The 13621-nt window shown below is 43.0% G+C and overlaps 1 protein-coding gene across 1 annotated transcript in view; it reads left to right on the plus strand.

The window, feature by feature from the left end:
• The first annotated feature begins 791 nt into the window (after nucleotides 1-791).
• The window catches only part of LOC126282679 (uncharacterized), a 34274-nt gene continuing 21444 nt past the window's right edge, over nucleotides 792-13621 (plus strand). The window contains exon 1 of the mRNA XM_049982217.1: nucleotides 792-1032. Within this exon, the coding sequence (XP_049838174.1) occupies nucleotides 792-1032 (241 nt within the window). The remainder of the gene's footprint in view (nucleotides 1033-13621) is intronic.

Here is a 13621-nt window from a genome sequence, read left to right on the forward strand (position 1 = left end):
AAATGACGTTTTGCCATTCGTGCACCCAGGCTCGTCGTTGAGTACACCATCGCATGCACTCCTGTCTGTGATGCAGCATCAAGTGTAACCGCAGCCACGGTCTCCGAACTGATAGTCCATGCTGCTGCAAACGTCGCCGAATTTTTGGTGCAGATGGTTGTTGTCTTGCAAACGTCCCTATCTGTTGACTCAGGAATCGAGACGTGGCTGCACGATCCGTTACAGCAATGCGGATAAGATGCCTGTCATCTCGACTGCTAGTGATACGACGCCGTTGGGATCCAGCATGGCGTTACGTATTCCCCTCCGGATGCCACCGATTCCATATTGTGTAACAGTGATTGGATGTAGACCAACGCGAGCAGCAATGTCACGATACGATAAACCGTAATCGCCATAGGCTACAATCCGACCTTTATCAAAGCCGGCAACGTGATGGTACGCATTTCTCCTCCTTACACGATGCATCACAGCAACATTCCACCAGGCAACGCCGGTCAACTGATGTTTGTGTGTGAGAAATCGGTTGGAAACTTTGCTCATGTCAGCACGTCATAGGTGTCGCCAACCTTGTGTGAATGCTCTGAAAAGCTAATTATTTGCATATCACAGCAGCTTTTTTTCCTGACGGTTAAATTTCACTTCTATAGCACGACATCTTCGTGGTGTAGCAGTTTTAATGGCCAGTACTGTAGAATGAGATTCATTTAGAGAATCGTTAGGCAGTGCAGTCCAGTTGAAGGTCAGCACGGTAGAGGCTACGTGACGAGTTGGCCGCTATTGCTGTACGTATGCAAGGTACCTGTTACGAAGCTGACGCATCCTGCGGCTGGCCCTGGCGTCAGAGCAGCAGGTGCGGGCCGGTGCTGGCAGCGGGCCGCCGAGGTCATCTGCCTGGAATCCCGCGCTTCAGGGTCCAGGGGCTGCCCCGCGCACGCCCAGCTCCGCTACTTCTCGCACCGGCCGCGCTCGCGGTACGCAGTCTCGCCTCCGCCGCCATGACGACCGCCTGGCTACTCCTGCTGTGCGCTCGTGAGTACTGCAGGCGCCACACCGGGCTCTTGTCTGCCCGTCTCTGAACCAGTGCAGAGTTTTCGAACAAGAATAACAATATCCTGTGCAGTTAACAACTTACTGTTATAGATACGACTGTGCACAATATATCACTTCTCGTACTTAATTCATAAACTTCTGTGCAATTACCGTTTGTAGTGCAACACACATCTAAAGGACTGTTTCTGTCCATTTGCTCTCATTCACATCCCATGTGCATAACATCGACTACCACCAGCACATTGCCAGCAATATTCTTCATGTGAAATTTGAGTTTCTCCCGGCGTAAAAAAATATGCAAACAACATACGGGAATGCAGCCGGGTGACGTCATCGACAATCGCTGATGTTTCGACTGGTCGAGACCCCATCATTTTCAGGTACAAATGCCTTTGTGCCCAGAAAATTACAGGCTGTTTATTCGTAGCAAAAAAAAAAAAAACTTTCAAATGGCTCTGAGCACTATAGGACTTAACTTCTGAGGTAATCAGTCCCCTAGAACTCAGAACTACTTAAACCTAACCAACCTAAGGACATCACACACATCCGTGCCTGAGGCAGGATTCGAGCCTGCGACCGTAGTGGTCGCGCAGTTCCAGACTGTAGTGCCTCGAACCGCTCGGTCACCCCGGCTGGCTATCAGTAGTAATATAATTGGTTGTCGAAGACGTCACCCGGTTGCATTTCCACAAATTATTTGTGTAATAGTCTTCATATCATTCCTAATAAACAAAATTCACTTGTTACAGAGATCTCCGCTTGAAAATCGTGTCTAAACAGGGTTCCCTGTACCATTACACATTTGTGGAAACATTTTTTTGTCGTTTTTGTGACTGATGCGAAGGTCCAGCGGTGCGTTGAAGTTTCCCTCAATTTCTTACAAACCAAATGTCTGCAGTACGTCAAGATCGTTGACACTGATAACAAGTTTCACTAAATGTCAATATGTCTGGCTCGTTCGCACAGTGGGCAAGTGCCAGACTACAAAACGAAAGGTCTGTGTTTCAGTCTCCAGTCGGTCCCAGGATTATTTATTTTCTATTTTTTAATCGTATCTTTCTTCTCTGGCAATGTTGAATTTCGCCATGATGTGGAGTATACAGTAAATTGTAAAACCGCCTGCAACAGAGTGGGTAAGCCACTTCATAGGTCGAAGAAAGGCAAAGGCCATCCTATATCGTCTTCAGACTGAAGATGACCTTAGGTCATATACATTACAGCGCAACAGCATTTGTGTTTTAACTGGTTCTCATTTACTTAGCCATAAAGCTAACTGCAACAGCTGAATCGATTTATATAGCTATATAGATTAAAAATTGTCTCACACAGGTAAATCACTCATTTTGATGCTCTGACATCAATGACCTTTCACAAGTAACGCATTAAATGTTGCCTATGAGTAATAACAATTTTTTTTCCACAAGTAGAGAGTGGATTCTAGAATTTACGTCCAACTTTCTTCACACTACGTCCGGTTATAGGTGCAGGTTCGCATGCGGACTACCGAATAAACTCAACGTATCGTTCTTCCAGTCGGTTTACTCTTTACTCCACTATTGACTATCGTAAAAATTCCTTTACTTTCCTTCATTTACCTAGAGTTGTACAGAATTTCAACAATGGATGTAGCTTAGATATGCTGTAGGCGGACATATAGTCTCTTCTTGGTGACATGTTGATATCGTACTATCCAACTTCCAGCCAAAATGCTACTGTATATCAATAGCTTACTAGTACTGCCTTCACAAACTACTTTCCCTTCTTACATGATACAATAAGTGAAAATTTCTGCTAGTAGACTGAAATCTTACTGTTAGTTTCAGAGACCTTTACCGTAATTTCACCTTGTTTGATATTAATGAGGGAAAAACTGTATCTTCGTGAAGATTAAAATGCCAGTTAGTTTGGTTTTCTTTGTAAAATAGAAAATAATCGGTTTAGATCGCATGTCCTTATGTTAAATTTGACCTCAATAATCGTTTATTTTATGTGATTCATTTTATTTTATGCGGTTCATTGGCTACGATTATTCATTGTAGCCTATGTCGGTGAGTAAGAGTCGAATTCTTCAATACACACTCAGTGTTTGGTCATATACCCGCTTTCCCAACTATTTTTTGTTTGTTTATATGAAGGAAAATGTATGCCTACAAGTTATACCTGAGAGCGCGCAGTTGTGTTAATTTCCACTTTCACTTTCGAGAATTAATTTTTGGAAACTGATGTTCTTGTTTATCTGAAGTCAAACATAATGGATTCATTGTCTTTTCCAGGATTATACTGAAGCTGGTAATCAGAAATATTTTTGATAGTGTTGAAGGTATTCCAGCTGTACTTCCTTCTATTTCTAAATTATGTTTACAACCTCTGCTAAGTTATTCTTCATCTACATGGTTACTCTGCAATTCATACTTAAGTGCCTGGCAGAGGGTTCATCGAACCATTTTCATACTATTTCTCTACCATTCCACTCTCGAATGGAGCATGGGAAAAAGGAACACCTAAATCTTTCCGTTTGAGCTCTGATTTCTCTTATTTTATTATGATGACCATTTCTCCCTACGTAGGAGCATATCAAAAAATATTCACGCATTCGTAAGAGAAAGTTGGTCATTGAAATTTCGTAAATAGATCTCGCCGCAAAGAAAACCGCCTGTGTTTCAATGACTGCCACCCCAGCTTGCGTATCATATCAACGACACTCTCACACCTATTGCGCGATAACACGAAACGAGCTGCCCTTCTTTGCACTTTTTCAATGTCCTCCGGTCATCCTACCTGGTAAGGATTCCATACGGCGCAGCAATATCCCAGCAGAGGACGGACAAGTGTACAGTAGACTGTGTCTTTAGTGAGTTTGTCGCATCTTCTAAGTTTTCTGCCAACAAAGCCCAGTCTTTGTTTCGGCTTCCCCACAACATTATCAATGTGGTCTTTCCAATTTAAGTTGTTCGCAATTGTAATTCCTAGGTATTTAGTCGAATTGACAGACATTAGATTTGTGCGATTTATCGTATACTCAAAATTTATCGGATTTCTTTTAGTACCCATGTGGATGACCTCGCACTTTTCTTTGTTTAGCGCTAATTACCACTTTTCGCACCATACAGAAATTCTCTCTATATCATTTTGTAATTGGAACTGATCGTCTGATAATTTTACTAGACGGTGAATTACGGCGTCATCTTCAAACAGTCTAAGGGTTTGTGAGATTATCACCTAGATCATTGATATAAATCGGGATAGCAGAGAGACGAACTGTCACCTCTCTGAGAGAAAATCACGAATCTAGTCACACATCTGAGACGATACACCATGTGCACGCAATTTTATTAATAGTCGCTTATGAGAAAGCCTTGTGGATATCTAGGAATATGGAATCGATCTGAGATCCCTTGTCGACAGCACTCATTACTTCATGGGAATAGCTGTGTTGAACAAGAACAATATTTTCTGAATCCTTGTTGTTTATGTATCAATAAGTCATTTTCTTCAAGATGATACATAATGTTCGAGTACAGTATATGCTCCAAAATCCTACTGCAAATTTACGTCAGTGATATGGGTCTGTAATTCAATGGGTTACTCCTATTTCCTTTCTTGAATATTGGTGTGCCCTGTGCTGCTTTCCAGTTTTTAGGAACAGACCTTTCGTCAAGTAAAAGGTTGTATATGATTGCTAAGAAAGGCGCTATTGTGTCTGCACACTCTGAGAGGAACCTGATTGGTATATCATCTGGACCGGAATACTTGGCTTTCTAAGTGTTTCGCAACACCTAAGGTATCTACTTTTACGTCACTCATGCTAACAGCTGTTCTGGTTTCAATTCTGCAATATTTACTTCGTCTTCTTTCGTGAAGGAATTACGGAAAACTGTATTTAGTAACTCCGCTTTAGTGGCACCATCATCGGTAACATTTCCACCGCTGTCGCGCAGTGACGGTATTGACTGTTTTTTACCATTGCTGTACTATACATACGACCAGAATTTCTTTGCGTTTTCTACCATATTTTGAGACATTATTTCATTGTGGAAACTATGAAAAGCATCTCGCATTGACGTCCGCACTAAATTTCGAGCTTCCGTGAAACTTAGCCAGTCTTGGGGATTTTGCGTTCTTCTGAATTTGGCATGCTTTTTTTAGTTGCTTCTGCAGCAGTGTTCTGGCGTGTTTTGTGTACCATTGTGGATCATTCCCTCCTCTTATTAACTTAAGCGGTATGAATCTATCTATTTCTGTCGATACTGTATCTTTGAATTTGAGCCAAATCTCGTCTACACTTACATAATTAGCTTGGAAGGAATGGAGACTCCCTCTTTGGAAGGCATCAAGCGATTTTTTTTCTGCTGTTTTAAATAGTTATATTTTGCGTTTGTTTTAAGTGGTTTTGGTGATACGGTTTTGAGCCTCGCTGCAATGACGTGTCCACTAATCCCTGTATCCGTCATGACACACTCTATTACGTCAGGATTATTTGTGGCTAAGAGGTCAAGTGCGTTTTCCAACCATTTACAATTCCTGTGGGCTCATTAACTAATTGTTCAAAGTAATTCTCAGAGAAAGCATTTAGTACAATTTCGGAAGATGTTTTCTGTCTACCATCGGCTTTGAACATATATTTTCGCTAACAAATTTAGGGTAGACTGAAGTCTCCACCAATTATAACTGTATGAGTGGGTTACTTATTTGTAATGAGATTCCAGTGTTCTTGGAAGCGTTCAGCTATTATATCATCTGAGTCGGGGGATCAGTAGAAGGAACCAATTATTATTTTTGTACGGCTGTTGAGTATAACCTTTACCTATAGTAAATCGTAGGAACTATCTATTTCGACTTCGCTACAAGATAAACTACTACCAACAGACACAAGCACAGAACCACCCTCTTTATTTAATCTATCCTTTCTAAACACGGTTTGCGCCTCTATAAAATTTTCGGCACAATTTATCTCCGGCTTTAGCCAGCTTTCTGTTCCTATAACCATTTCAGATTTAGTGCTTTCTATCAGCGCCTGAAGCTCTGGTACTTTTCCAAACATCTACGACAATTTGCAACTACAATACCGACTGTTCCTTGGTCGATTCTCGTCGTTTCTTTGCCCTGTACCCTTTGAGGCTGGAGCCCTTTTTGATCTTTCCCGAGACCGTGTAACGTAAAAAACCGCCCAATCCACGCGTCACCCGTGTAGCCGCCTCCTGTGTGTAGTGGACACCTGACCTATTAGTGGAACCCGGAACCCCCACCACCCTATGGCGCAAGTCGAGGAGTCTGCAACCTACACGGTCGCAGAACCGTCTGAGCCTCTGATTCAGACCTTTCACACGGCTCTGTACCATAGGTCCACAATCGGTCCTGTCGACGATGTTGCAGTTGGTGAGCTCTGTCTTCATGTCGCTAGCAAGACTGGCAGTATTCACCAACTCAGATAGCCGCCGGAAACCAGAGAGAATCTCTTCCGATCCATAGCGACACACGTCATTAGTGCCGACTTGAGCCACCACCTGCAGTTGGCTGCACCCTGTACTCTTCATGGCATCCGAAGTACCCTTTCCACATCTTGGATGATTCCCCTGATATGCACACGGAGTGCACATTGGCTTTCTTCCCGTCCTTAGCTGCCATATCCCTGAGGGGCTCCTTCACCCGCCTGACATTGGAGCTCCCAATGGCAAGTAATCCCAGCCTCTACGCCTGTCCGAACCCCTCAGGAAGACCGGCCACTGTGGCAACAGGCTAGGCCGCCCTTGCTGGCTTAGAAATACTTTCAGTAGTGGGTAGCAGCTCAAACCTGTTATGGGGACGTAAGGGCACAGCCTTGCGGCCAGCACCAACTTTCGCCTTCCGCCCAGGGATTCGCGACCCCGCCACGGTTCGCCAGTCACCGTCAGGCAAGTGTCGACCGGCAGGGACGTCCGAATCCGAGGGCGCAGTGACATCAGAGATCCCAGGCGATGCTACAACTTTTAGAGGCGAAATCATTTTGTAGCTCTAATAATGAGACAAAAATATGTAAATCTTACATAGTCTACTGATTTCTGCCTGGTTTTTATGTTCAATAATAGCAGATCACACATAAACATACACTTGACATCCAAGTAACATTTGCATCTGCTCTCAAATTTGTGAGATGCCCGCACACAGTGCGGACGTTGAGGGTGGAATCAGCTAATTGTTTAATGTGTGGATAACTTCTGTAGCACTACTGCAGTCAAACGAAGGAAAAAGGTTAAGAGCTGCATTGTATAATACACAGCTGTACTACTTTTTTTTTTATTAAAGGTGGTCGATTTCGATCATGAATCTGATCATCTTCGGTTGCCTAAAAGTTATTCAGCTGCAATGCCAAATGAAACTTTAAATATTCCTTCCTTCTACATCTATCTACATCTATACCCATACTCCGCAAGCCACCTGACGATGTGTGACGGAGGGTACCCTGAGTACTTCTATCGGTTCTCCCTTCTATTCCAGTCTCGTATTGTACGTGGAAAGAAGGATTGTCGGTATGCTTCTGTGTGGGCTCTAATCTCTCTGATTTTATCCTCATGGTCTCTTCGCGAGATATACGTAGGAGGGAGCAATATACTGCTTGACTCATCGGTGAAGGTATGTTCTCGGAGTTTTAACAAAAGCCCGTACCGAGCTACTGAGCGTCTCTCATGCAGAGTCTTCTACTGGAGTTTATCTATCATCTCCGTAACGCTTTCGCGATTACTAAATGATCCTGTAACAAAGCGCGCTGCTCTCCGTTGGATCTTCTCTATCTGTTCTATCAACCCTATCTGGTGCGGATCCCACACTGCTGAGCAGTATTCAAGCAGTGGGCGAACAAGCGTACTGTAACCTACTTCCTTTGTTGTCGGATTGCATTTCCTTAGGATTCTTCCAATGAATCTCAGTCTGGCATCTGCTTTACCGACGATCAACTTTATTGATCATTCCTTAATACAACTGCCTATTTGTGATAGTCATAAAAAGATCAAACATCAAAGACGCAAGCAAGCTTCTTCGATGTTTACTCATACAAGACAATTACTGCATCTTCTGAAGAGTCTGATGCGACCCGCCGTGAAATTCTCCTCTGCGCCAACCTTTTCATCACAGAGTAGCACTCGCAACCTATTGAATCAATTATTTTCTGTATGAATTTCAATGTCTATCTTCCTCTTTGCAATTTTTACCCTCTACAACTCCCTCTAGTATCGTGGAGGTTATTCCGTGGTGTCTTAACATATGTCCTATCTTTCAGTCCCTTCTTTTTGCCAGTGTTTTCCATGGATTCCTTTCTTCACCGATTCTGCGGAAAATCTCCTCATTCCATTCCTTATCAGTCCACCTAATTATCAATATTCCCCTGTAGCACCTCTTCGCCCATCATTTCCTGTAGCTTAATCCTTCTTTTCTCAGAATTTCGAACATCTTCCACTATTTCATATTGTCGAACGCTTTTTCTAGAACGACAGATCTTATTAACATTTCTTACTTTTTCTTCAGTCTCGATTCCATTATCAAACGTGAAGTCAGAACTACTTCTCCGGAGCATTTATCTTTCGTAAAGCCAAATTGATCGTCATGTAACAGATACACATTTTTCTTTGCCGTTCTTCTTTATATTAATGTTTTCAGCAACTTGGACACAAGAGATGTTAAGCTGACTCTGCAATAGATTTTGCATTTATGTACCCTTATGCGGTTGATATAGGTTTCTTGGGTTTCTTCTTTCTCACAGATGTGCTTTACGACAGGATGCATTATGATGGTGATACATACTCTCCGAACTGTTCTTCTACCGTATGAGGTACACAATGGTGTAAAAAGTGTTCATATCTTCCTTCACTAAACGAGTTCTCAAGGCTCAGTAAGGTGAGAAGACCATAACCACGAAAAAATACTCACCTCCGTACCTCAATGTAGCACTAAAAATTGTGGCCGGCATTCGCCAAGCCCAAGTCCCTCCATCGGTTTGCCATAGCGTGATTTACCACTGCTAACCATTCGTTTCCTGTCATCCACCATTCAGTGGCGTTGTCTTTACACAACTCCAAATGTCGCTTAACACTGATTGACTTATGACGAGGTGCTGGTTTATGAGAAGCTGCTCAACCATTATTGTACCCCATTCTTTTTAATTCCATTCGCACGGTCATTGTGGTAGCTGGACTGCAGCAAGTATTTGGAACTCACGAGTTATTTCTCCCTCCTGCTGATTTCATGCGATTTTTACAACCATCTACCCTATTCGTCAGTAGCTGAGATTTGCCTAGTCTTGGCTTACAGGACAACCTCGAGACGTCAGACACTCAGATCGGTACCAAACGTTGTGTGTCGATAGAGTATAAACCAAAACACCGACTTAATTCGTGCTATGTGCTATCGTCCAGTAGAACATGTGTTCCCGCATCTCGTGGTCGTGCGGTAGCGTTCTCGCTTCCCGCGCCCGGGTTCCCGGGTTCGACTCCCGGCGGGGTCAGGGATTTTCTCTGCCTCGTGATGGCTGTGTGTTTTGTTTTGTCCTTAGGTTAGTTAGGTTTAAGTAGTTCTCGGGGACTGATGACCATAGATGTTAAGTCCCATAGTGCTCAGAGCCATTTGAACAATTTTTTAGAACATGTGTAAATGGTAATTAAAAGTAACACGAGAGCTACAGAGTATAGCAAAAGCCTATCTGTGAGCTGCAAACATGGAGATCTCTGGTAGGTCAGTTGGTAGACCGCCGTACAAGAGGATCCGCATTCGAAACCTACTGATGGCTATTTTTTTTAACAGTTTACATGTGAAATTGTTATATGGGAGAACATTGTTTTGTAAAAGGACGTTTCAGAATTTGTAGCACTGTTCCTTTGGAAGTCTGCTTTCACTTCATTAGTTGAAAGTACCAAACCAATTGACTACATTTGTATGAATAGGTGTGGTGTCATCTATACAAATTTACGCTGTAAGTTTTGCTGCTTTCAATTAATGAAGCAAAAGCAGATTGCCAAAAGAACAGTACTACAAACTCCGAAACGTCCTTTCAGGTGTCAGAAAAATATTTTCCCTTATAACAATTTGACGCGTAAACAGTTAAAAAAAATTTCGCCATAAGTCAGTTCTGATCTTGTGATCTTTAGTATGACGATCTGATGCTCTACCATCTCACCTATAGACGATATTCACAGCCGAAGCTCACAGACACGCTTTTCCTATACTCCGCAATTCTGGTGTTACTTTTAATTACTGTTCACGGGTCTTCTACTGGACGAAAGCACATAGCACGAACTGAATCAGTGTTTTGATTGATACTCTCTCGACACAGAACGTTTGGTAGCGATCTGAGTGTCTCAGATATGGAGGTCTGGGTGTGAGCTGTAGTTGTTCCTTCGCGTTTTCATTTCACAGTAACATCACCAATGTCCGCCTTGCGCACTATGGAAGGGTCAAAAGTGTCCCTAAAGGTTCTGTTACTCAGGTGAGATACATGTAAAACCCGCTTTCGAAGTCACCGATGTCTACTCAGCGATCCATTCTGCTGTTTCTGCTACTGTACTGATAAGACGGCTCTGTCCGCCTCCTTTTATACTGACGGGTCTGTTCATGTCATATCTAGCAGTCAATGCCGCATTCCAAAGGGTTGTCCAGACACTTTCGATCAGACAGTGTGTATTCGTGAGAGTTCTTATGTGACAAAGCAGTGCCACTGACAATTTTTTCACAGTCTATCATTGACAAATGATTATTCTAAGATGTACTGTCGGAACATCGGCATCCGTTTATTGATGTACAACATATCGCAGGTGATCCCCACCTTCAACGAGATAATAAACACCTCAGTCCTTCACAACGCTGTCATTGTTTCGTGGGATCGTTTTCGATGACGAGTCACGAAATGACACTGAAAGAAAACAGACGGTCTCAGATGTTGTAGGGGGGAATTCGGATAATTGCATGAAAAATGAAAACAAGAGACTTAAGATAGAAGTGATGGAGAACAGTGACTAACTGAAAGAAAATTCTAGCTGTTTTTATTAGTGGATAAAAAGCTGATGGGAAGCAATGGTAGTTGGTTAATTAATATCGGGAAACAAGTAAAGAAACTGTAATCCTTGGGGTATGTAATGCAGGATCAATAGACGTAACACAAAAGGAATTAATAACAAACGTCAACGAAGCCAGAAGTAAGTTCGGTGTAGAAATGCCGCTGCCGTCCATGATCTCGCTCTTGTATTTTCGTCTAGGGGAGTGTTCTTGTGAGATTCCTGCTGCGGTAAAATCATTATCCTTGCGCTCGCCCACCTTGAACGCGTCGCCAGTTATCTTTTATTTGGGCAGGGACAGCATGTAGCGTAATGTTTGCAGAAGGTAGTCTGATGGAATCAAAGCTTCAAGGCCACATGTGGCGTCGCTCAGTGCTGGAGGACTGTAGAGCCGGATCCGGCGATATTCTGGTAGCCGGTACTTGCAGGAACGTGGCAGTTTTGTTACGTAAATGTATGTAATCTTGATAACGTTGTCCGGGGCTGGTAAGATTTGCCAACAAAAAGCAAACACAGTGTTGGCACAATGTTTCAGCAAAATGCTGCTACACGTACGCCTAGAAAGATGTTATCACACTGAAGTGCCAAAGCAACTGATATGCGTATTCAGATACAGAGATATGTAAACAGACGGAATATGGCGCTGCAGGCGGCAACGCCTATGTAACACAACAAGTGTCTGGCGCAGTTGTTAGATCGGTCATTGCTGCTACAATGGCAGGTTATCAAGATTTTAAATGAGTTTGTACGGGACGTTATAGTCGGCGCACGAGCTATGTGACACAGTCTCTCCAAGGTGGATTTTCCCGTACGACCATTTCACGAATGTCAAGAATCCGGTAAAACATCAAATCTCCGACTTCGCTGCGGCCGGAAAAAGATCCTGCAAGAACGGGACCAATGACGACTGAAGAGAATCATTTAACGTGACATAAGTGCAAACTTCCGCAAATTGCTGCAGATTTCAATGCTGGGCCATCAACAAGTGTCAGCATGCGAACCATTCAACGAAACCGATATGGGCTTTCGGAGCGGAAGGCCCACTCGCGTATCCTTGATCACTGCACGACACAGAGATTTACGCCTCACTTGGGCCCGTCAACACCGACAATGGACTGTTGATGGCTGGGAACATGTTGCCTGGTCGGACGAGTCTCGTTTTAAATAGTATCGAGCGGATGGACGTGTACTTTTATGGAGACAACCTCATGAAACCATGGACCCTGCGTGTCAGCAGAGGACTGTTCAAAATGGTGGAGGCTCTATAATGGTATGGGGCGTGTGCAGTTGGTGTGATATGGGACTCCCGAAACGTCTAAATACGACTCTGAGAGGTGCCACCTACGTAAGCATCCTCTATGATCACCTGCATCTTCCTCTGTGATCACCTGCATCCATTCATGTCCATTGTGCATTCCGACAGACTTGGGCAATTCCAGCAGGACAATGCGACACCCCACACGTCCAAAATTGCTACAGAATGGCTCCAGGAACACTCTTCTGATTTTAAACATTTCCGCTGACTACCAAACTCCGCAGATATGAACATTACTGAACATATCTGGGGCGCCTTGCAACGTGCTGTTCAGAAGAGTTCTCACCCCCTCGTACTCTTACGTATTTATTGACAGCCTTGCAGGATTCATAGTGTCTGTCCCCTTCAGTCATACTCCAGACATTAGTCGAGTCCATGCCAAGTCGTGTTGAGGCACTTCTGCTTTCTCGCGGAGGCTCTACACGATATTAGAAATGAGTACCAGTTTCTTTGGCTCTTCATTGTAGTTTCGTGTGTAATTTACGTTACAGTATGAGAGTGTGAATCTCTGAAGTAACGAGAAACACAATCGAATTGGTTTGCGTTTGCAGCAAGCTCTATTAAGTATCTAGACACATAAGCGGAATAAAAACACCTAATAAAAGTTTATTGTTGCCACAAAGATATTTACATGCCATGCAGAACTTCGCAGTGATTGCGGCACAGTGCAATTTCTACGACTTGCATAGACCTGTACACAAAAGTGGTGATGATGTATTCCGTAAGTAATGTCACAAATTAATATCAAAACCATCGAGGATCGTAGAACACTCAACATAAATAATAACATGGAAATATAGTTCTGAACTTCGTTACTGTACTTCGCAGTACAATGTTGGCTACTCCGCGTGACGTGTCATACAAAAATAATTTCCATTTAAAATAGAGACGTAAACATACGGTGTACTGAACCTTTAAAACCCAATGTCAAATGGTTCACAGTTATTTTGAGGTTGGTGACTTATTAAGAGCAGCTGTACCGAAACACGAAATGATTCATTGTTACGGTAGATTTGAACAAAACCAAACATTAATTCATATCCTAAAGTAATATGTCCTGTAATGTAGTTATACTAAGACTGATAAATGCATACTGAATATTCGGAATCTTTAGGGATAGTAACGAGTAGGAGATAAGGAATTAACAGTCGGAAATGAACAGTCTTTTCTTGAAGAAGACAACCCACACCTAATAGCAACACGTGGAGTTCGTAACAATTGTTCAAAGTTATGACCG

This window comes from Schistocerca gregaria, chromosome 1 (genome assembly GCF_023897955.1).
Source record: "Schistocerca gregaria isolate iqSchGreg1 chromosome 1, iqSchGreg1.2, whole genome shotgun sequence".
NCBI lineage: Eukaryota > Metazoa > Arthropoda > Insecta > Orthoptera > Acrididae > Schistocerca > Schistocerca gregaria.